The sequence below is a fragment of the Protopterus annectens genome, chromosome 12.part0 (assembly GCF_019279795.1).
Source record: "Protopterus annectens isolate FY-2018-M chromosome 12.part0, PAN1.0, whole genome shotgun sequence".
NCBI classification, from domain to species: domain Eukaryota; kingdom Metazoa; phylum Chordata; order Ceratodontiformes; family Protopteridae; genus Protopterus; species Protopterus annectens.
In genome coordinates this window covers 329,735,702-329,762,169 of record NC_056746.1, presented here as the reverse complement: position 1 = coordinate 329,762,169, position 26,468 = coordinate 329,735,702, and the positions used below count along the sequence as shown (strand labels likewise).

Genomic DNA, 26,468 nt, shown 5'->3' with positions numbered 1-26,468 from the left:
ACCCCTTGTTATAAAATACTGTGCCTATTAGTTTGTTGTGCCTCTGTCCAGCAGTGACACAGAGATGATTCCCGGGGTAAACCTACGATCTCCCATCCACCAGTCAAGATTTCTCTTGAACAGAGCCAGCTCTGATTTTATTCCACAACATAGGAGTCTCTGGGTGACAAATCTATCCCTCAGCTATTTATATCCGTGTTTTAAGTCACTTGCTCTGTCCATTAATTCCGGGTTGTATGTCAGGCACAGGTCACCTCTGAGCAGACGGTATGCGACTGAATAGAGCTGGAGTTTCTTCAGTCTGGCAGCATATGACAGATTTTGGTGTCCCTTTATCCTTTTGGTGAGGAACTTTTGGGGTCTCTTGCTGCAGGTGTTGGGTGAGATACATCCCGAATGGGGCATTGTACTAGATCATTGGTCTGATAAGTGAAGAGGAACAATGACCTCACTTGATCTGGATGTGAATCCCTTCATGATCAGGTGGGCAATGTAGAAGGTTTTCTAACCACTTTAGCAATGTGTCAACCTGGGTCTTCTGTGCTTAGTGGATTGCCACCTATATGGTAGCTTGGGGTTACCTTGTTTTCCCGAAGCAGGCCATGGCTCTGGCACCAGCTATCAGGACCCTCTGAAGGATATCTGTGTCCAATGTACTTTCCACTATGGCTCCCAGTTTGCAATAGTCCTCCTTAGATGCTGAACACCACTTGTGACCGGCTTGGTCTGACATGGCCTCTAACCCTGTGGGTTCTGTCCTTTATTGCAACCCATCTTGTGACATATGGGTTTACATTTGCTTTTGCAAGGTCAAGGTAGGCTGTATGGACTGCCTTTCCCTCATCAATGGCCTTGGTGACTGTTTCGAAGAAGTCGACCAAGTTCAAGGTTTTTATTTGCATATTGTGTTTTGAGTCTGTTTTGTGGGGTATACTATGTTCATTGGATGGTAGTATCTTTTTCTGGGTTCTTATATGTTTGGCTAGTTCATTTCTTTTAGTCATTGAAGTACGTGGGAGAGCTTGCCTTTTTTATTTTATTTTATTATATTAATCTATATTTTGTTTTGTGGTTGGTTTTATTGTTTTAGAGTACTGTATAGTTGAGATGCATTTTTGTGGGAGATTTTTATCTTGAGACAGATATTTTTTATTATATTTTCCTTTTTCCACATTGAAGTCTGTGGGAGGAATATGTGTTTCACTTTCTTTTCTTTAGCCTGTTGTGGTAATGTAAAAAAGAAAATGAAAAAACAAATATATATATATATATATATATATATATATATATGTATATACATACACACACAGTGTAACTAACCTGACCTATAGATATTTTTTAATATTTATGTTTCTATTAGATATGCATTTATAGAGTCCAAAGTTCATAATCTCAGAGTAAAATAAAAAAAAATGAGTTTTAGGCTTGCACTGGTTTCCCTTAGAAGGTGTTTGATTGAAGTGCTGGGAAGCTGAGCTTTTATTATATATTATATATATACGCGCGTGCACGCATATGTGCTGTATACATTAGAATAAATACGGTAATGGTAATGCTACAGGCAATGATGTAATGTTATGTCATGTGAGAAAACATGACAGGCAAAAGCATACACTGTCAAAAACTCACTCCATCACAGATGCCACTATTTAAGTTTTGCTTTTGCAGAACATGGTGATAGTGGTATTGAGTTTTGTATTTGATTTCCACCTGCTCTCTGAGTTAAAGTGACCTTGGAGCTGATCTAAAATAATTGGGAATGGCTGGGCTTGCCTACACATCAAGGTGAAAGTGGTTTACTGCTCAGCAAAAACACTTATTAAGGAGTATTGTGTGATGTTTTTGAGTGTCATTGAACGGTAGTAAAATTATACATGTGTATAACTACAATATCTTATTGAAATGACATGGAAAAAGTAGTTCAAGCTAAAAAGACAAAACATGAATAAACTGTAAGGGGAGGGTGTATCTTTATACGATACACAAAATATGTGGTATGTTAAGTTTGGGGAACTTGATTTTATTATTATTGGCTTAACCCAAAATGTGTTCCCTGATCTTACACTAGTAGTTATTTCATATATCACACTTGAGACACTCACATGCATATAAGAATGGTGCTCAGAAAACCAAGCAGTCTTATTGTCTAACACAACTGTTTAAAGCATGTTCAATATATACCTATACGTAATTTTGCCCTAAAAAGATTGTATTAGAAACAAAAATTTATTTCACTAGTATAATGACACTGCTGGGTTGTGAACTGGGGAGATATTACTACATACCCAGGCATGAAAGATGTTTGCCCATCGGGGCCATGTCTCTTAGCATCCTGGGTGCCTGATATTGTCTGTTCAACACATGTACTAGCATATGCTATTTCTTACATATATTTTGGTGTGTGTGTGTTTCGGGGGGGGGGGTAAAATGTCTTAATATCATTCTAAATTTTCCAAGATGCACATTTTAAAACTTCTGCGTATACTGAAATTTTGAATAATTTATTTCCTATAAGGTCTCTTTTTAAAAACAGTTGTGTTGAATAAATAAGTTTTCATGTAATTAGTTTCCATATTATATTTTTATTGTAGGCAGTGACAACTAATGAAAATTTTGCTAATGCTTCTGGAGCAGCTATCAATATTATAACCGCAGATGACCAGATAACCAGGGCTGTTGTGGCTGAAATTATCCTGACGTCCCTTTTACTTTTAACTGTGAGCATGGGCGCTATCAATGAGAAGAGCAGGACGCCGCTGGCTCCATTCAGCATTGGACTTACAGTCACCACTTGTATCCTTGCTGGGTAACTTTTCTTTTTGAGGTTTCTTTAGACAGAATTACAAAGAAATATTCCCAAGCCTTTAACAGTATATGTATAAACTGATTTTATTTTGAGATGTGATTACATTGTCAAACTGGTCCAATGTGGTATTAACCTTGTATAGACTAAGAAGAGAGAACAGTGCACATTAACCCCCTTATCAGGGAAAATGACTATGAATGCAGCTGTTTGAATTGCCTTCATTGTTATCTTTACAGAGGACACTGGTCATTGTGGGCAACACTGTTGATGATTTAATAGATAACAGAGTGTTAATCCACGTGGGGAGGGGACTAACAAAATGTGGATTGATTAAGGAAGCTGCTGCCTGTGTTAAGGGTGAATGCAGCTGCCTCTCAGGGACACTTTATATGTAACACAGGCAGGTTTTGCTAGGGAAGCCTTTGTATTCAAAGCTACAATGACAGCTAACTCTGAAAGAGGTGCAAACACAAGACCAAAAGAGTACAGGAAGTTAACAAAACAATTACTTAATGTTCCTCACCAGATAGCTTTATATGCTTATCAATACTTGACATGAATTTGTGTAACAAAAACATTTTATATCATAATAATGATCCCACTTACAAAAAAAAGACTGTGCTTGTAAAAGGTGACTAAAAATCATTATATTTATCTACTTATGAGTATCTTGTTCAAAGCTACTGTCTTCTTCTTTCCTTAAAGCTAGGAAGAGCACCGTCATCCTCACATGCCTCAAAATACCTGAAACTATCCCCCTTTTAAACCCAACACAGAAGACGTGTACCAGTGGTATCACTAGCTGGGTTATATTCTATTTGTATTGTAAGCATGTACTACACTTTCAGGATATAATGGTACACAGCTCTGGCTAAAACATATGTCTTCCTCCTCTAATGTCAGCTTGCTCTCCCACGTCTGGATTTCAGGACTTTCCTTCCATATTGCCATCAGAGCATTCTCCTCTTTAACTGCAATACTCATCACATCTCCTTTCCCTTTCAAACTGAACAAATCCAGAGTTTCTAAATGAAGCTCGTGTCTTCTACCTTCTAACACTTAATTATCTTGGTTTTCTTTGCTGATTATCCCTTAGAAACTACACATAATTTAGGTATGGCAACAGAAAGTGTGTGCAGCACTACAGAAAACATAAAATAACTTACCAAAGATCTTTAGAAGAAAAAAGGTTGCATCTTCTATAAACCTTTGCTCCATGTTTACATGCATTAGTATCTGGCTGGCTTGGGCTGTGACTCTCGTATGCTACCCTGAGTAGTTAAGCATCCCTGAAGTGGTCAACCCATGTATGTTCCCTCTTCTGAAGTACAGAACCCAAACTTGTTTTCTTTTCTTTTGAAAAGGTTCATGGCTCCAGAAATCAGGACAGTGCACTTTTTGACATTACACCTCAACTTCCATTTTACTGACCTATGATTAACATGTCCAGGGCCAGCTGGAACAATCTCTACCTCTTCTACGATTTACCCATATTTATATCCTCTGTGAATATACCTCCCCCCTCCATCATGTATTGCATTACTATTATGGATGTATCTTTAACTACTGATTTTAGGGGCATAAGCAAATGCTCCTAGCTGTCACAATTTCTCGGTGGTACAGAAGTAGCGATGTTACCTCACAGCAAGAGGTTCTCCCGTTCGATTCTCGGCTTGGCTTGGGAGCGCCTTGTGTGTGGAGTCTGCATGTCCTCCCTATGGTTGGGTTGCATTTCGAAAGACATGCATGCGTAAATGGTTGTGCCTTCACTGAAGGTTGGGTGTCGAGCTGGCACCTCGGCATTTCGTAAAAATCTACTGCCAATCATTAGTGGACCGGAGTTCCGCTGTGGCGACCCCTTACCGGGAAAAGCTGAAAGACAAACAACATTATCAGTGGCCACTGAAGTGGCATCACATTACATGTTTTGTTGAAGTTAGAGGATGATCACAACCACTTGCCTATTCTGCTGCCTTTTGAAACAGTCATAATGCTGGATCTGGTTGGTTTCATATGACTAATCACCCCCATGACACTGAATGATTATCATCCTGGACCCTATTTCATTCAGAAAGTCATTAATCACTTCTATACATCTTCCTCCAATTACTAAAGTGAAAGCAACTACAGCTTCTTTGGTCACTCCTAGTCCTACCCTTGTATAAACATGGCACATTAGCTGATTGCTGGTTCTCACTTATTCATCAATTCTCCAAGGAACAGAGTAAACAGTAGCCCAGGTAAGACTCATGCTGGCCAGTTCAGCACTTATGTTGAAGGAGTTTTAGAATTTTTGTTCTGCAAGTCATTTACTAGTCTAGGACTACATCATGCAGAACCATAACTAGCTGTCTAATGCACCCCTTCTCCCTGTCCAGGAGTCCCCCCATACTATTAGTGAGCAAAAGTCATTATTTAGTGACTTCAACTTACCCTTAACTGCTACCTGCACTTGTTCTGTCTTATCCTAACTATAGTATGTCTACACTTTCTCCTTTCATTTTATGAAAAAGTCACTTATTTCCATTCTCTCTCCACACTTTTCCTTTACTACCCTGGTTGCCTCACTGGCATTTTTGGCATGCTCATCCATTTCTGCTCCCTTCCTATCTTGATGAGCTTAGATAATTCACTGTTTGTCTAAATGACTTCCTCTTTATGCCTGCTATTCCAAATATCTTCTGATTTTAACCTTACTTTATATTGTAGGTGGTTTTTGCAGCAAAAGACAATTAACATCTAGTAACCAATCTCTCCGTCAAACCACCATATTAAAGAACTCAGCAGGAGACTCATTACTCCTTGTCACAAAATTATGGAGCTTTGTTCCCCACCACATAAAGCATACCTTGAATCTTCATTGTTTAAATTTTTTCTTATTAAAGAATACCTGTCCCAAACTTGACTATGCTCTTGCCATACTCATGACTTGTGTAACCTTCTTTTCTTCTAAACCTTTTCTTTCTCTTCTCCGTTTCTCTTCCCTCCTAAGTGAAATAATTCTCCTCTATCATATCATAGTCCTCACTGTTATAACTGTTTGGTTCACTATATTAATGCATGACATCCTTTTTCTTTAATTTATTCAGCATGTAACTTAATGCAGATTTGATATTTTTGTATTTAGTTCTTTCTATAATAGGTTCATAGGTTCATAGGTGTTTACTAGGCTAACGACCACAAGGGCCTTTTTAAGCCTGGCCATGCACCCCAAATCTCTGACAAGTTCTGATACCCTTGATAAGTGTAAGCATGGGCCTGGGAGAGGAACTATTTAAGGGTTACCTGTTTGCATTATAGACATAGGTTGTTTAAATACATGGCATGGGTTTCCTGGGTCATAGAGGTGGACCTATAGCTTGCAAGGAAGTGGTATTGGATTTTTACCTTAATCAAAATGAAATTGCAATTTTTGTTGCTCTTTTTAACTTTTCTTTTTCTTATGCATATTATACTACATTTTACATGTAATCTCTAAAATTACATTTAAATGTGGATTTCCTTCCTGGGTCTCCACTGAAAAGGGTTATGTTAAGTCATCCCAGTCAGACTATCCAGATAAATAAATGCTAAATAAATAAAATAAATTATTTGGCCTTTCTCATTGCATTGTGTCGATAACCATTGACACTCCTTGTTTGCACCTTCTAGATGTCAGAACTCTGCACTGACGTTTGCACTTTAAATGGCCGTGTGGCCTGTCTTCACCTCCTGTTCGGCCTTCTCCACAGTAATTCTGTCACTGGCTGTTTTCACAGGTATGCCGTTCTCTTGCTTCTTACTATTCACTATCTGCCATGTTCCCGTGTCCCTTTCATTTTACATGGTAATATGGAGAGGAGATGAGGTCATTTTAGTACAACAGTAGCCGAGTAGCTCCTTGATATACTGCTGACCTCATCACCTGCATGCTATATCAGTGGAGTTCATGCACATGTGGACACCCACTCCTACAGATGGCCCTCTGTACTCCCCCCTATACTTTTGCCTGAACTAGAACCCTTGATGATAGCCAGAAAAAAAAAAAACTCTGCCTCCAGCATATTACTTCTAGTTAGTTACATATCAGGTACATGTTCTGTTTCAGTGTGAGTTGTACCCAACTGCTTAATTACCTTTTCTATTGCATCCTGCATGGTCATCTGTGTCTGTCTGTCAAATGAGGTTCTATAATTTTCCAGTCTACCCTATATTAACTGATTTATATTCTTTGCTGTGGTAGCATTGTCGCCTCACAGTAAGACGCTGTCCGGTTCGATTCTCAGCAAGAGCGTCTTCTGCATGGAGAGATACGTGAATGGGCGTACCTTTGTTGAAGGTTGTGCATCAGGGCTGGTAACTCGGCACGTAAAAATCAACTACCAATCATTAGCGGACCGGAGTTCCGCTGTGGCGACCCCTAACCGGGAAAAGCCGAAAGACACAAACAAACAAATTCTTCCACTCACATTTCTTCACTTTCTATTGCAAATCTATCATCTGCTCTAGAATATACTTAATAAATGTGGTTCTTCTAACATTCTTAAATAGAGTTTAATGAGTCTCCTGTCTGTGGAAAGACAGAGAATAGCTTCACAGGTTAGGGTTTCTAACTGTAGAAGCAGACCTTTGTACAAGGAAATGGAATCAGTGAATTGGATTTCTGATTGTAAAAGAAGCGGAACATGCCAGAATGTGGTAGCGACATAACAGTTGCAAAAGATCATGACTGGCTCCCTGACAGGTAATCAACTCATCTGAGATGGCCTCATACAATTAGGATCACAAATGAGTGAAAGCTTCTGAATACAAACAACATTCAGAATTAAAAAGATTATACTCAAAAATGTTTGCAAAATAGAAATTACAGGTACATTGGCAATTCAACCTTCTGGGGAAAAGTCGGCAAGTCACACCCTAGTTATTGCACAAAGAGAGTCATTCGTTAGTGTTTTACAAACAAGCCTGACTCCTGTCAGTACTCAGTGAGTAAACTGTGGGAGGGGTAAAGGATTATGGCCCAGATTTCAGCACATGGGCAAGAATAACAATTTTAGGACTGAGATCCCAAGTTACTCAAGGTAAAAAGAAATATTTAAAGAATTGAAAATGTCAGTGTGCTTGAGATAATCCAGTAGCTACAGTGTCTTCAAGGTCCTCTTGTCTTACTCCAGACTTTCTGTAGTCTGTATTTCATTCTGTATTACAGTTAATCAAACAGGCATATCTCCCCCTAGTCAAGGAAGAAAATATACTCTTGTGAGACAAGTCTTTCCTTTAAAACTGAATGCCAGAAACCAAAGCTCATAGATAATCCACTGTTCCCCTAGATAGGCAGTAGACCAGTCAGCACTGAAGCTATAGCAATGAAAGCGCTAAATGAATAAATCATTTTCATATATATTTAGTAGTATGCATTGGTACTATATTGTGCTGTGTTTTGTAGCAAAGTGTTGTGCTGTGTTTAAGGCTGTCTGATGACACATGCTGAATATGATGTATGATTTGTCCATGCATAAGAAGTACAGGAGTTCTGGTATCATGCATTAATTGGAAATGTGATATTAGCATTCACCCCTGATCAGAATTGTTAGGACGTGGTGCTATACAGCTATGCTGTGCTAGTCCTGAGCCAAGGCAAGTGACTTACAATCCCTCTTGCCATCTTTCTTCTTATGTTTTATAAAGTATGCTAAATGTGAAGAACAGAAGAAGTCTCTGTGAAAAGCAGAGGAATTTTAATAGCACCTGACTCAGTGTACCATGTTCCTGACTTCCTATAAAAGTGCTTTGTGAAACTGTTCATAGAACAGTGTCACTGCAGATATGTGAAATAGATTAATCTAATTATGGATATGTGAAGCAGCCATCCATTACAAAACATGTTACTAAATACCTAAAGTACCAGACAGTTCAGGCATTATACCAGACTCCTTATAGTCCATATTTATACTAAACTTAGACCCCCCCCCCCAAGGGGTGTAATTAAAACAAACATCAGTGCAATGTACAAATATTAAGAATATCTATAAGTTGATTATGTTAGCCAAAAAGTATCTGTATGTTAATTATAACATCCTAACAAAAGTATACAAACCATACTGGACCTATAATCCCTAGAGACTATGGCTGTAAACCATTTCCACAGACTTGAATAGAAAACAAGCCCTATAGATAACAACAGCAATATACACAGTAAATAATAAACATATTTTGTTGCGTCTTTTGACTCCGGTCCGCTAATGATTGGCAGTAGATTTTTATGTGCCGAGTTGCCAGCCCTGACGCACAACCTTCAACGAAGGTACGCCCATTCACGCATGTCTCCGCACAGAAGACGCTTTAGCTGAGAATCGAACAGGACAATGTCTTACTGTGTGGTGACAATGCTACCGCAGCACCATAAACATCTAAACCTTCCAAAAAAGACCAGCATCCACAACACCTAACACACAACTCCACAATGCAACTAAATAATTCCCTAAACACTAACATAAACTAATTCATCATTAAAAATGCATCCCAGTGAGGAAATTGTGACATTACCAAAATTATGAAAAGCTAAAATGCAAAAGGACAACACATAAAACCATCCCCAACAGAAACATAAAACAATTACAAAATTAACATTAATGACCTTAAAAACACTAATGAAAGGAGAAACAATAGTAATAATTTTAACATGCATTCCGGTTTAACAACCAAAAAACAATGCCAGTGCCTACAGAATAACACAGCAAATAAAACAACTATAAATAATAGCACATCACAAAAAGCCAATACATTAAATACAGCTAGAAAGGAGAGAGAAAGAGTAGACGTGGAACCAAAAGAACAGTACAGAACAGCCCCACCACATACTCCTACTCCAAACGAATAAATGACTTAGCATACAGGGTAATCAAAGACAAAGACGAGATGCTGAGACAGTTATTAGTTCCACAACATTTTAGAGTACTTGTAATAAAGCCATTGCACTTCCATGCCCTCCAAACTCTTAGCTATATACTTAGAAAGTTGCTAGAATAGCAGTGGCGGCTGGTGACTTCAAATCAAAGGGGGACGGCAGGAGACAGCTGAATGGGTGGGGTCAATGGGAAGGGGTGTGACCAACTAGAAAGGGGAAGGGCTATGTTCAAAACCACAAAAACTGTAACTTTAATTAAATACGCTGCCCTGGTTGCCAAACCTTCATTATGAGAGTCCAATCAAGACAAAATGAAGTGTAGAAGAAAAAAAATATTTCAATGCATTGGCTGCATGACAGCTTAATTAATATCTAGATGGAAACAAAAAGGTTGTAAGGCATGAACAAATAAATTACTTTTTAAATACATTACTCGAATGTCAGTCAAAATCAAGTATAAGAAAAACAAGCAGCAGTCAACTCAAACCACTTCTCCTTCCACTGCAGTTCTAATTATAATTTATGTATTCAGCTTTATTAAAGTACCAAGTAACATGCTGAAAGTAGCAATCTCTGTGATACCCCCACTTGTAAAAATGTTTCTTATCCAAAAAAGACCTGCTGCCTGACAACAACTATCTACTTGTTTCATGGGGAAAACATGATCAAAGTAAAAAATGAAACGCAAACAAGAAACAAGCTCAAGATACATTGCTTAAAGGATTACTGCACAGGTTATGGACCACACACGATAGATTGGCATTCTGTTCGGTTTACAGGTAAAGCCTGCACAGATGACTGCAAGTCTCCAACAAATGTAATGAGCTTCTTAAAATAATGTAATCCTGTCCTTTATTACAAATACTGTCATATGCATTTCAATACCCAAGGCTTATATGTTATCTAGTTATGTAAGTATTCTCTGCATGGCAACAACAGAAAGGCTTTCAGTGTTGGCAGTTCTTTAACAGTATGCCTATTAAAGCTTACTTGCATCTTACAATCTCAGACAAGCTTACCTGATGGTCATTAAAGCACTGCTACTTAAACACAGAGCAACAGGCACTTTCTAAATAATAATAAACATAAATCAACAGTATAAAAATATGACAGAAACCAGAACATTCTGCAAAATCAAGGACAGATGAAATCCCACTGTAGTACTTGTGTCTACCTTGGATGGGGGGATACTCTTGCATACTTAACACTGCATAACTGCTCCTTGCCTTGCTTGGACACATCCAGAGTCACTACATGGGGGAGTGGGGTGCAACAAGTATATCACAATTTGAAATATCTCTGGCTGACTGTGATGGCCCTGACACATTTGTCATACCTCTCAACCTCAGAGCAAGACATCTGGACAAAGCCATACACAGAAGTGGGACAAAAGCCCAAAAATAAGTACAATTTTTAAATATTGCTCTTATAAACTTTGAAAGATAATAGAATAGTAGGTCTCGCATTAAATTTTCTGAAGGGTATGACATCTGAAACTCAAATGTCTGTCATTATTTTCTAACTTCAGTCTTTAATGATTTGCCACTAATTTGCCAAAAAAACACAATTTTATGAAAAACGGACCAAAAATGTGATGCAAAAATATAAAATAGCCACACAATACAGCTTGGAACCTGCCAAAGAAGGGACACTTTTTTAATATTAGTACTGTTAATTTGACCAGCTGACAAAATAAGAGAATCTACATGCATTTCTGAAATAAAAGTAATCTATAACTGATTATTACAGTTAGTTATTAATTGTAAACCCTCCACATTTTCTTCCAAAATTGACATTTTGCGGAGGGATTATTAGGGGGGAAGAGCAACATTTTGAGCCAAAATTGGGGATAGTTGAGAGGTTTGGATATGCCTAATTCTATAAAGCAATTTATTTGCATATACCTCTCAACCTGTTAATGCAGGAAATCTGGACAAGGCCAAATATATTGGGGGAATACATAAACAGAACTAAAAATTGCTCTTGTATAAACTGAGACAGTTGATAGAATATAACAGGTCTTGCTTTAGCATACATTTTTCTGAAGGTTATGAAGTCTAAAACTCAGTGTCTGTCATTAATTAGTGACTTAATTCCTAAATGATTTTCCAGAAAACCACATATATTATGTGGAACAAACCAAAAATAAGAAGCAAAAATCTATTCATTCTGTGAAACTCTGGACAGTTGAGAGGTATAGTTCAGCCGGGGCTGTCTTTGAGTTTGCCGCCCTTCCCCCGCACAAAATCATGGTCGAATACTGCCTCCCCCCCGGCAGCCATCCCAATGATCCATTACTTGGCTATTTCACCCCATTTACCATAAACACTAATGTGCATACTGCTTTACTTCTATGATGATTTAGACTTCATTTGAAAGTTTTATTTTACATTTTACAGCACAAACACTAAGACATCTGCTAAACAAAGCAATGCAATCTCACAATGAAAACAGACTTAGCATTAAAACTTCTCTGCCCTTGAAACTCACATTCATTGAAACAGCATTGAAACCCACATTCAAAGAAAATACATTTTGCCAGTGGCAGATAAAGATTAACTTTGGGGTGTTTTCAAATCATAAGCCCCTTGCACACAAAACATACACGTGCTCTTTGATACACCTTCCTGATTGTGTTAAATTATATTCCTTGTACAATACAGTACAGTTGTTAGAGGATGTTTTAAATTTATTGTTTTTAACATTTTTCCAGTAAACAATGAAACAAAATGCATGCACCAATAATGATAAAACTGCCCAATTCAGAACATTTTTCCAGTAAACAATTAAACAAAATGCATGCACCAGTAATGACAAAACTGCCCAATTCAGAAGATTTCCATCATAAAAGTCTACTCAAACGTCTACAGTCCACCAGTATCTGTAAATATGCACAATCTCTGAAGAAGTAAAAGTCATCTAAGTAATTCCACATTAAAGAAATCTGTAACTAATGAAGAGTTTGCTGCTAGCAAACAACTTTATATTTCATTGTTTCATCTACCAATAAAGTGCCTGTTGCCCTTGAGGAATAAATTGCCTATGTTTCATAAAAAAAAAAAAAAGATAAGCTAGTAATATTGCAATAGGGAATGGATGGCAAACTGATAACAGGTTCATAGTTACTAGGTATCTTTGCCAAAAAGGACTGCAGTATCCACCTCCTTTACAACACAGTACAGTATTAGCAATGCATCTACCTACTGTGGGAGTAGAACCCACAGCCTTCTGCATCAAAAGCAAGTATACTACCTGTTATGCTATTAACAATGCAAGCTGATTCAGCATAAACAGCACTAAACTTTTGTTCCCCTGCAGCTGCAGCTCTCAGCGTCTTGTAAAATCTACTTTTTTCACTCAGCTGTATCTCTGACCTTTGCAGCACAAGAAATCTGGAAAAAATTATTGGGGGGGGGGCAAATGCCCCAAAACCAGGGACACATTTTAAACATTGCTTGTATAATGTTGGAAGGTTGCTAGAATAAAATGCTGTGTTACCACCATACATTTCATTGCCAAGTACTGAACCCAGGACCCTGTGCAAAACAGTCAGAGCAACATACCACTATGCCAAATCATCTGTTTTGTGAAAGAGAGAAAGACTGAAACTTAAATGGCTACCATTTAGCGAATTCAGTTCCCACCATAGCTCTCAACCTCTTAGTAATAATCACGTAGACAAAGCCAGTAATGGGGGAATACAGCCCTCAAACATATTCAGTGAATTCATTTCTCACCATAGCGCTCAACCTTAGCACAAAAAACCTGGACGAAGCCAGTAATGGGGGAATACAGTCCCAAAAATAGGGACAAATTTCAAATGCCCATGTTATAAACTTAGAAAATTGCTAGAATAAAAGGTTTTGTGTTACCATGTACTTTCTGAAGAATATGAAGTCTGAAATTCAAATGCCTGTTATTTTTATTTAATATTTGTTAACCAGGAAAGTCTGACATGGAACAAAAGCCAATGCACCCCAGACAAGAATCAAACCAGTAAACCTGTAACTGTCAGGCAACAACACTATCACTGCATTGCTGACTATGCAAGTTAACAAAAATACAGAAACCACAGATTTTATGAGGAACAGAACAAATATGAGGCAAAAATCTGCAAATTTTTTACAAATGGTGGTGGGTAGGGAATTCAGGCCCTTGCCACCTGCAATCAGGGTTCAAGCCTCAGCTATTCTCTACCCATCACCATGTGTTCTCTCTAGCCACCAGTATACAACAACTGGGGCATTACACACACACACCTGCTTATAATAATATACTTTAACATGTTCTGTACCTATCTTGGGCCTGTCTACCCGGTATCACTCTATAATTTTCATGCAGTCCTTACTAAGGCAAGTAGTGTATAAAAACCCTTCTTTTTCTTCTTCTTGGTAGAGGTCCAGCAGCAGCATTTTGATTTAAAGCCTGTTGCATATAGAGTTTAATGATGGGAAAAAAAGCAGCCCATAACATTTTTTTCTAAATGTAATCATAGGTTACTGAAGAGCTTCTGCTGTTTACCTTTGTTTTGTGGCTCTGTTTAATCCATACCAGACAGAGCCACTATCATGTGTACTGTGCACTTTGATCCATACACGGCAGCTGCACTTGGTGTAGCCATTCATGAATCCAACCCAGTGATTATTAAGTTTGTAATATTTTATAACTATCTTTTATCTCTGCAACCACTCAAGTTATACTGTCAGCATCATTTTGTTCATCCAGCTGAGAACTTTCATATGAGGCTAAGCTGTCCCCACTGTGCTATCTGGTTGCTAAGATATTTAGAAAACACAAAGTTTACCACAATATAAATAAATAATTATACAACGACCCCCCCCATTAATAGTCCAAAATGTGCACGCTGATTGGTCAGCGTGCACATTGTAAATCAAAGACTTATACTAATGGAAAAAGGTCCAGTTGCCCGGACTTTTTCCATTAGTATAAGTCTTTACAGCAACGGAGAACGCAAGATCTCCTTTGCTTTTTAGAAACTGTCTATCTATGTTAAAGGAGTTTAACATAGCGAGATAGCTTTAAAAAAAGTAACGGAGATCTTCCTTTCTCCGTTGCTTTTTTTAAAGCTGTTTCGCTATGTTAAATGGGTTTAACATAGCGAGACAGCTTTAAAAAAGGCAACGGAGATTCCGTTGCTTTGTTTAAAGCTGTCTTGTTATGTTAAACACCTTTAACATAGCGAGACACTTTGTAAAAAGCAACGGAGATCTTGCTTTCTCCGTTGCTTCCACCCACAGCTCTGATGTACTGCATAAGCATACGCATGCACAGTACATCAGAACTGCAGCAGAATACCAGACAGCTGCGGAAGGGCAGCACAGAGGTATTATACAATGCCATTATTTAAGAAAAATAAGTATTTTTTTTCTTAAATAATGTCATTGTATAATAGCAATAACCCACTTCTCAGTGTGGGTAATGCTGGATTTACCCACGGTTGTCTTTGTTTGGCCACTCGGGCTTCGCCCTCGTGACCAAACCACACCAACCGTGGGTAAATACAGCATTACCCACACCCAGGTGTGGGTTATTGCTTAAATATTACATGAACAAAAATTAATATATCTTTACCTCCACTAAACACAGGTCAGATAATAATATAGCCAATGTGTAAGCTTTGAGATAAAATATTGTATGTAACTTGGCTTATTTAGAAAACACAAAGTTTACAACAATATAAATAAATAAATATTACATGAACAAAAATTAATATATCTTTACCTCCACTAAACACAGGTCAGATAGTAATATAGTCAATGTGTAAGGTATGAGATATGTAACTTGGCTTTGGAATTATTAATGTAAATATGAACAAGCAATATTTGACATCTAGAGGTGTCAACAGGATGTAACTGCAGAATAACCAGGAGGCATCACTTGGCTGTAATGAGTTAAACAAATATTCTCCTTTCCTTCTGTAAGACAACTTGTCTTACCCATCATCATTTCAAATGAATATTCTTTCTGCTCCTAGCAACCATACTTCCTTGATCAAACTGTTCAACACACTCTTTCACAATTTGATTCAAATTTGTTTCTAGCTAAACAATTACAGTATATCCCTAGAAGGGAAACAGACCTGTGATTTGTGTCAAATGACAGTCTCATTTTTCTTTAGAAATATTGCCCCTGTTTTTTATAAGCCATTCCTCTCTGTACTCATATTAATAATCTGCTCATTAAAATAATTCATTGAATTCTTTTGTCCTCATCTAATTTGCCATGGAATGATAATTTCATTTTATCTAACCTAAAGATTCCATCTTTATCACTTAGTAAAGCTTGATCAAATTCTACCATAGGAATTCTGGAAGCAGCCCCACCCATAAACTGGAAAGGAATTCTTCAGTTTTAGTTCCTTCAACATTTTATCTATAATATCCCAGAGATTCATATCTGTTTCCACAGTATCCTTTCCATTTTTATCAAACAAAACATCCATATGTTGCAAATACCTTTTTTCACATAATAATGGGTTAAGTGATCTATCAACACAATTATATTTTTGCTGCCTAAATTCTTTGTGACCTTACAAAGTTCAAATAATCTTTTCACTAATAACTTAGCTACTGTTTTCTCAACAAGTTTTAATACTTTATGAAATGTCTCCACACTGTCTCTTTCATTATAACATACTCACTTCTCTCTAACTCAAGTACATACTCTTAGTCTCATCTTATTTTCATTTTCAAAAGCAATCTACTATTTCACTCGATTTTACATACCATGTATAACATACATATAAATAGATAGATATACATAATTACACACACACACACACACACACACACACACACACACACACACACACACACACACACACACACACACACACACACCGTTGCTTGTAACAATATAGTTACATGGGTCCAGGGCCTTCCTTCCTGCATATATCCACTCGCTAAGCTCCCACAATCCCGTGGTGACGTTCTTCCTTCCTGCAAGAGCAGGCCAGCCTGCAGATGTTGCAGTCCGATCCCTTTCCAGTCTATGAAGTTGTAACTAACTGCATAGACTTCTGAGATGCTCTTGACTGCTGTGCTTCTAATCCAAACTGCTGCTGAATCAGTCCGGCGCTCTGCGCATGCTCCGGACTGGTTCAGCAGCAGTCTGGATGTCTGAAATGCCACGAGTACACATGTGCGAAGGTCCACGATTTTTGTCCTACTTTTGTTTCATTTTTTTCTTCTTTCTTATACAGCTGGGGTCTTTCTTCTTTCTTTTACAGCTGGGGGGGGCTGCAGTCCTGCAGTCCAATAGCACGGGCCACCCCTGTAATAGCAAGGTTTGCATTAGCAAACATTTTCTGAAGGACACAAAGACTGAAACTTACATGTATGTCATTATTTAGTGACTACAGTCCATAACAATTTGCCAGAAAGCCATACATTTTACAATGAACAGACCAAAATACAATTCAACTTCTATGCCCAACAATTCTGGAAAAAGCCAAAAAATAATGGGGGACAAAGGCCGAAAAGTGACTTTTTGACTTTAAATGTTATTTTCTTTTATCAATTTGTTAAGCAGGTAGAGTCACTGGACAAAGTGTTTCTTTTCAGGGATGATCCAGAAACATTGTCTGAGTGACTTGCTCAAAGTCACACAGTAGACAGTTGGAGGTGGAAGGATTCAAGCCCTGTACGTTTGATTACAGGAAGCAGTTTGTTAATAGCTCAGAACCTTAAGTGCTAGGCAGTGCTAATTCACTTAATGAGTTAACAGAAAAAATATGTTACTTGGAAATACATTTTCTGAACAACAATAACTATGAAACTCTAATGACTGGCATTATTGACTGACAGTAATTCCCAGTGATTTCTTAGAAAATGAAGAAAGTAATGATGGTATGGCAGTTGCTACAGAGGATTAATGGGGTGCTCTCTGTAGTTAAAGATACAGGGTTTGATTCTTTCCACCTCCATTTGCCTGCTGTGTGACTCTCAACAAGTCACTTAACCAGCCAGTGTTCACAGGTTATTTTTTCCTAGTTGGCATACAATATTTCTGAATGGTAATTATGAAAATTGCATGAATGTGACTTACCAGAAATGTGCGTGCACACACACACACACACACACACACACACACACACACACACACACACACACACACACACACACACACACACACACACACACACACACACACACACACACACACACACACACACACACTCCTACCTACCTACCTGAACCAACTGTAAAAATCTAAGAATCGTCCAGTAATCCAGTTTCCATAGTGCTGTCTCACTAATGGCAATTCCACTTCCATTCTAGCTGTAATTCTAGTGCTGTCCCCACTCCTAATTCTACTCCAGCAAAATTCCCACAAACATTTAAATAGCTTTGAGTTAAAAATAAATGAATAGCCCCATTTCCCCAAAATATAGCTATAACATTCTGTAACTCCAGTGTGTATCCAACTCCAGTTCCCAAAATAAACAGTCGCAATGATGTTAAAGTAATGTTGTTTCAAAACTGAGCTTGTAAAATGCTCACTCTTACTGGCTACTACATTTGAGACAGTAACTTTACCTCTGAGACAATAAGAGAGAAAGATGAGAGACACAGCAATAATTGACAAGCAGCTGAACTCTGGCAATGAGACAGTTTTATTTTTTGTACCGTTTATCAGTCCCCAGCCAGCACCAAGCTCTAGATAACTGTTTAGGTCCCCTTGTGCTGGATCTGGCCCTAATCACAACATTGGTTTGTCTAATGTAAGATCACCAGTAAGTATTAATTTTTGTTGTACCTATACAACTGATGCCACTGTTTATTTAGTTTGGATTACATAAGAAGTAAAAATAAATAAATACATTTTGCCATAAAGGCAATATTTAGTGGAAAGGTTGTACTGATAATGGCAAACATGCTGACTCATCATTAACATTGAGCAGTATGTAAATTCTTAACAGTGAAATGGTAAAATAGGTGCATTATATACCTGGTCTTTCATGTATAAGGTGCACTATATACCTGCTTATTTATGTATAAGGCACACTGTATACCTGATTATTCATTTATAAGGAGCATTATATACGTGGTCATTCATGTATAAGGTGAACTATATACCTGGTCATTATTGTATAAGGGGCATTATATACCTGATCATTTATATATATAAGGCAAACTGTATACCTAGTCATTTGTGTATAAAGCACTCTATATACCTGGTTATTCATTTATAAGGTGCACTATATACCTGGTCATTCATGTATAAGGTGAACTATATACATGGTCATTATTGTATAAGGCGCACTGTTTACCTGGTTATTCATTTATAAGGGGCATTATATACCTGATCATTCATTTATATAAGGCAACCTGTATACCTGGTCATTTGTGTATAAGGTACACTATATACCTGTCATTCATGTATAAGGTGCATATACCTGGTTATTCATGTATAAGGTGCATTGCATACCTGATAATTTGTGTATAAGGGGCACTATATACCGGGTCATTCATGTTTAGTTCCCTCCACTTTTATTAAGAACTGGCAAAGAATAATTGAGATATTTACTTTTATACATTGCTGTATACAGTCTATGAAACTATATCATACTGAGCTTCCATTAGCATATTAAAAGACTTCTGCTCAGGGTGGAAAATGCAATATGTGCCCCGGGTAAACCTGTGCTGAGCTTCTATCAAATCATAAGTAAAAATAAAATGCATTTCTTCATAAAAGAGACATTTCTATGGAAGCAAAACAGTCACTATGTAAAACTAATTGGAGTGATGTGTTCAGTGGAAAAACTGCACAAGGAATGTGGAACGTTTTGAGAGAGAAATTGTTTGAATGCAAAAAAAAAAAAAATCAAGCTCTAGGCACACAACATCAGGAGGATATATTTCTATAAGAACAAGATACTTGATTAAGATGAGAGAGAAATGGAAAATAGGTCAAACTGCAACTTTGACGAAATAAATAAGCTGAACAAGCAAATTAAGCACAGCATGAAACAAGATCAAGAAGATTTTGAAAAAAAATTATATAAAAATATTAGGAAACCATTTTATAGATGCATACGATATTGAAGGATTAAAGACATATAAATTGACAAACTGTGTGTAAATTCTAAAATTTATTCTCAGACAAAACAGATTATAGATATATTTACAAATCCTATGAAAAACCATTTGGATCCACAAAGAGGTGATAAGCTGTCCTGATGAAATCCAGGTGACCTCAGATATTGGAATCAAATTAGATTATATTGAAAAAGAACTGCACAAACTGGATCCAAACAAAGCACAGGGAGGAGACAGAATTAGTAACAATAAGCTGAGAACACTTCAGCAAGAACTTACAGTACCATTATATCTATTATTTACTAGGCTGTATAAATATGGGGAGATTTCTCAAGATTGGAGATGTGCTCTTATTACACCTGCCTTTAAGGGAAAGGAGGGGGCAGGACAAACCCAGATCCATACAGAGCCTTAAGTCTACATTCATTTCGTGGAAGAGTAATTGAGAAGGTCAGAACTGAAAATGGTTGGACTTGAAACCGTAAATCAACATGGATATGTTCACAATAGATCTAGTACCATCTGTAGCATGATGTTCTTTAACAATATAATAACAGCTATGAATGAAGAATTGTGCTGTGATGTAATTTATATACATTTAACTTCAGAATTTGATAGGGTCATACACAAAACACTGATTAACAAATTAGAACAAAATACATCAAACTATACAGCAACGGAAATAGCAGCATGGACTGAAAATAAATAAAAAATGTATTGTGATTCTGGTACCTCGGCCTTCGCCTTCAAATGGAAACAAATTAAAACAATTAGGTATTGATGTACGATTGATAAGATGGATAGCTACATGACTTATAAACAGCAAGTATCATACAACAATTGGACAGGTAAAATCTTTGGTTACAGTGAGGGGTGTCCCACAGGGCTCCGTCTTAGGCCCATACTGCTTTACATTGTATCTTTCAGATCTATCATTTTCATCTGAGGTGTTCTATGGTTTGTATGCTGTTACATAATAGCCATTCATACTGAGGTTAGGGCGTTTACTATTGTAATATCTATATTGCATTATACTAAGAAAATATACAATTCTACCACTATGGATTAGGAATTTTGAATGCTCTCTCTCTCTCTGTATATATATATATATATATATATATATATATATATATATATATATACGGGATCACTGCATAATCTCGAAATTATGAAATAATGAATTTCAAAATCTCGAAACTATGTAGTCAAAACCCCTAAATACTGAAAGACCAGAAGAGCAAAATTCAAAATCCCGATGTTCGGGGATATTGAAGTAACGCTTCTGGTGTTGCAGTTTCTTGATGGATAGGTGGAAGTTCAGGTAAGTATCTATGGATAAGTGTGTTGGTTAGGGGCTTTAATGTGTGTCAGTATGTATTGTGACTGTGATGTGTGTGTGTGTGTGTGTGTGTGTGTGTGTGTGTGTGTGTGTGTGTGTGAGGGACTGAAAAATGTACAGATGTGAGTTTCCCTTGTGTGTCTGTGCGATCTATGAGTTAGTATATTTAAGTAGGGGGGTGTGGGGATGCATGAGGGCTTGCCCCCCTGCTTATCTGTAGTGTAGGATGATATGTTTGATTGTGGGGGTAAGTTGTGTGTGTGCTGTATGTATGTTGTACATTTGGGATTTGGAATTTCGTACTTATGGTCTTTCGGCATTTAGGGATTCCGGCTATATAGTCTCGAGATTTTGAAATTCGATATTTCAAAATTTCGAAATTATGTAGTGAACCCATAGTTACATATATATATATATATATATATATATATATATATATATATATATATATATATATATATATATATATATATACATATACATATATATATATACTAAATGCATGGCTCCAGCACCTTCTTGTCACATCCTTTTCTTTCTCCAGCTCTTCCTTGTTGATTTATCCATCTTTTGTTGTAGTTGTATCTGTACATTTTAATGCATTCCCTCTGGATTTATTCTTTTAATAACCTTTTTCCTTCTACTCTGCAGGTACAAAGATCTCTCAAAATGTTGAATTACACCCTTTGTCTTGAACAGCTACAGAGCTCCGGCTTGTTAGTCGCTCTAGGTAGATGAAGCACTTCGGCCAGGTGTGTGTGTGTGTGTGTGTGTGTGTGTGTGTGTGTGTGTGTGTGTGTTTGTGTTTGTGTGTGTGTGTGTGTAGGTATGTGTGCATGTGTGTGTGTGTGTGTGTGTGTGTGTGTGTGTGTGTGTGTGTGTGTGTGTGTGTGTGTGTAGGTATGTGTGCCAAACAGACCCTGAGAATTTAAGGATGAAGTTTTTAGACAGATGTTCTGAAGTTAGAAACAAATCAAGCAGTACTTACTGAAAACAAAGAATTAGCTTGTCCAGAATGATGAAAAGAGGGGAGTCGGTGTGAATGGCTACTGTCTGGCTACTACTGGTGCTGGTCTCACCACAGCTTGACTCTGCTGTGATACAATACTCCTTTGTTTCTTCTTTCAGCAAAAGCAAAACATTAGCACCAATCCCAAAATGAGAAGCAGGCCAAATAGCCTGTTTGGTGATACACAGTCTTGTCCCAGATGATGCAAGGGTCTGTAGACTTATTGAAACCTTTTCCTGGTAGATGTCTTGAAGCAAACAGACCAGCCAGGTATGTCAAGCACAGACACTCACTGCTCATCCAGAAACAGTCAGAAATCAATGCACTCTGTTCCTTCTCTCACCAGGAGCAGAATATAAGCACAAATTCCAAGCTGTCACCTATGAGGCAGTTATTAGGCTTTCCAGTGATCAGCAGTCTCCAACAAATAATGTCCCTGTACTCCTTTTCTCACCTGGAGAAAACAGAAGCTCTAATCTCAAATGACTGCTGACAGGCAGAATATGGACTCTCTGATAACTGGTGGTCTTGCAACAGATGTTGCAGATTTTAAAGGAAAAATGGAAAAATGGGTTAATGCCCTAAGAATTGCAGTGTGGACAAAGCAATTAGACATGAAAGAAGGGGTAACTTAAGCTTTAGCTGTCTAAGTGGAGAGCCAGTATCTAATTTTAAAAGAGCAAGATAAAAGGGGGTGGGCAAGCTGTAGTTTGGTTCTATGGAATACAGTGGGATGGCCAATAAGTTTAAATAGTTGAAGGAGAGTGATTTCACAAAATGATAATTTTGTGCTTACTCACAATGGCCAATGAAAGGAGAGAGGGAATGAGATATGTGGTCAAATTAACATAAGGGGAAGACAACTAGAAAGCCAATTGTATTTAAGAATGCAACAGCACTAGTGAGGGAGGGTGGAAAAATTCTGTGTGACTCACAAGAGACACAGATGTGGTCTCTTTCCTAGTTTTAATATGTAATTAAAGCAGATTCAAGTAAAACACAGTGTGAAGAAAACAAATCACAGTATACAAAACAGAAGAGCACAATAAAGTAATACAAAATATAAGAAAGCAAAAGCAGACTAACCTTTCCCTTACAGCAAGTTATGGCAGAGTCTAGGTGAGCTTTTCCATTTGGAAGTATCAGAGATTTTGTATATTCCTGGCTTTTGAAGGGGATGTGTATAATAGCTAAAACAAAAAGTTTGGAACACCAACTTCTCTTAAACAGCAAAACTAAAATCTAAAAGATGGAAATGAGAAAATCTACATTTCACATTGGAGGAGAAGTAGAGATGTAACTAGCTGCTTTTGTGCCCATTGTTGTCCCTTCTTCTGACACCCTACTCAGCTTTAAGTTGTAGAGCAAAAAAAATGCTCCTCTTCTTGGATTCAAGAAGCATAAATAAATGCCACTGATGGAATGCTGCAGAGCTTCAGTTCTGACTGCAAATGCATTAACAGCATTTATTTCTAATGCACATTAGAATCTGCAATCACACCCCCTAACACTTTGTGCCCACAATTACTGCCCACTTCACCCCACCATAGCAACACCTCTGGGAACAACCTCCCTCCCCAAAACCCTGATGCATGAGGCTATGCTGCCTTCTTCTTCCAGTTATTAACAATCAGCTCTAAGGTTATTGCATGTTTGGGCAAAGAGACATTTGTCCGGTTAGAGTGACTGCCATCATCAGAAAAGTGGTCAACTGCCCATTTTGTTTCTTTTTCTTTAGCCAACTATCCTGTTCCATAAAACAGGTACAAGGAAAAACAGACAATAGACTGTGATGGCTCCAGTTTCCATTATCACAAAAATCTTCTATGGTACAACAAATGAGTGTAATGGGCATCTGGTGGAGAATGGATGTCTGACATCAGAAGAACTAGGAAAAAAGAGACAAAATAAAACTACAAAATATATAATGTAGTTGGTGAAAACCTGTGTAATATAGTCAATTAGTTTAGAACGTCTGAAAATCATATGCCATAACTAGGCTTTGCCAGAGATGGCCTGCATCTGTCACCCCTGGACTTTTGGATAATGGCCAAGGCTCTTGCCACCCCTGTAGTGCCTTTTTTAGGTGGTGTTCTAAAGACACAAATTACCACTGTAACAGCTACAAACAAATGCAATCTGAGGGTCATGCTGCTCAACACTAGTCTAAATCTCAAAATGCACTCACTTGAAGCACTCCTTAAAATGGAGAACATCAACATTTGTGCTGTAACAGAGACCTGGTTCAAGGCAGCAGAAAGCACCCCTGCACTACCAGGCTATAACTCATTTCACACCTTTTGGCCTCAGAACTTGGAATGAAGCTCCAAAGGCAGTAGTGTTTCCATATTCATAAAGGATGCACACACCTCCAGACTGATAGCCCAACATAACGCCTCAGAGATACTTCAGGTGCAGCTAACATTGGGTTAGACAGTGATTCAGGGAGTAGCCTGCTATAGGTCCCCAACCATGTCTCAAGACTCACACTCCACATTCCTAAGCACCCTGGAGAATATTAGGGTCCAACCTAACACTCTCATACTAGGCGACTTCAACTACCCCTCCATTAACTGGGAAAACTACTCATGTACCAATACACTTGCCCAACATTTCTTGGAATTCATTAATTCCAATGCCCTGGACCAGCTCGTTCTTACCCCCACAAGAGGTAGCAACATCCTTGACCTGGTCATTACTAACATGGGCAAACATTGCTCTACACCAATAGTCAACTCCTCCCTGGTTAGATATGACCACAAACTAATCACCTTGGAAATCCACATCTCTCCCACCCCCCCCCCCGCACTGGTAACCACCATGAAAAACTTCTCCAAAGCTAACTTTGGGCTCCTAAAAACAGAGATGGCTAAATTAATGCACCCATGCAACTGTAGAATAGTTGCATGACTGCTGAATCATACATCAATGCACTGTCTGAACACGTACACAAATGCATGCATCTTGCAATACCCAATAGAACCAAGACGCTCTCCTCCAAAAAAAGGAAGCCAATCTGGTGGTCCCCTGCCATAAACAAACTCTACAACAGAAGGAGGAAATTGATGAAGAATAAGGTGAAGTCCCAAGACTGGAAAAACTTCCTTAACAGCCTCAATAAAAAGTTGAGATCCCTCATCAAATCCTCTAAAGCTAGCTATGAAAACAGAACTGCAGCAGATAGTAAATACAACCACCAGGCCTTCTATAGTTATGTAAAGAATCTCCACGGCAATATCCAGATTTGCTCTGAGCTACTGCATAATGGTACCTCCTATACTGAGCCAACAGATATTGCCAATATACTGGCCGACAGATTCATTGACAACTTTACCCCTCTTCCCCCAAAAGGACCAATCACAATACCAGTAGATTGCCAGGCATCCAGTATTACTGTTGCACAGGTTAAAACAGCACTGTCCAAGGCCAAGCATACAGCTTCTATGGGACCTGACAATATTCCTGGGTGTGTTCTACATGAACTACAGAGTGAACTGGCACCTCACCTATGTGCCCTGTTCAATCACAGCCTCACCTCAGGCTTTCTCCCTACCAAATGGCTCACTGCTACAGTCATCCCTTTCCACAACGGAGGAGCGACTACAGACCCTGGGAACTATCGCCCCATTAGCCTGATGAGTCTGATATGCAAAGCTATGGAATGCATCATCATGGACCTAATAAACTAAGATACAGGGAATCTCCAAACTCTGAATCCCACACAGTTTGGTTTTGTGAAGGGTAAATCATGCCAACTCAACTTGGTCGACTTCTTTGAGTCAGTCACCTGAGCTGTGGATGAAGGCAAGATGGTTCATACAGCCTACCTTGATCTGCCCAAGTCCCTTGATACCATTCCTCACTCAGGAATCATAGAACAATTCACTAAGCTAGGCATCAACCCATATATCACTAGGTGGGTTGCAAACTGGCAAACAAATAGAACCCACAGTATGAAATTGGCTGACTCCAAGTCAGACTGCCGACTAGTCATGAGTGGAGTCCCACAGGGTTCGGTCCTGGGTCCGCTCCTATTTGGTATCTACTTCTCTGAAGTCCAGGCCAACACGAAGGGATTCTGGCTGACAAAGTTCACAGACAATTGCAAGTTGGGAGCTATTATTAACTCCCCAAGTGATGTTGACATCCTACAGAATGGCCTCACTGAGACCAATGACTGGTGTCAGAACCATGGCATAAGCTCAATGCCAAAAAATGTGTCTTCATCCCCTTTGGGAATAACCCAGTTCCCATGAATTACCACATCCATGATAAACCACTGAACACAGATGGTGTTATAAGAGATCTGGGAACACAGATTGACAGCAACCTCTCTTTTGATCACCACATTGCCACTGTGGTCAGAA

At 38.2% G+C, this 26,468-nt stretch overlaps 1 protein-coding gene across 1 annotated transcript in view; it reads left to right on the top strand.

Annotated features, from left to right (window-relative positions):
• AQP8 (aquaporin 8) overlaps positions 1 to 26,468 on the top strand; it is a 243,081-nt gene that overhangs the window by 56,574 nt on the left and 160,039 nt on the right. Inside the window, exon 3 of the mRNA XM_044089402.1 lies at positions 2,592 to 2,806. Within this exon, the coding sequence (XP_043945337.1) occupies positions 2,592 to 2,806 (215 nt within the window). The remainder of the gene's footprint in view (positions 1 to 2,591; positions 2,807 to 26,468) is intronic.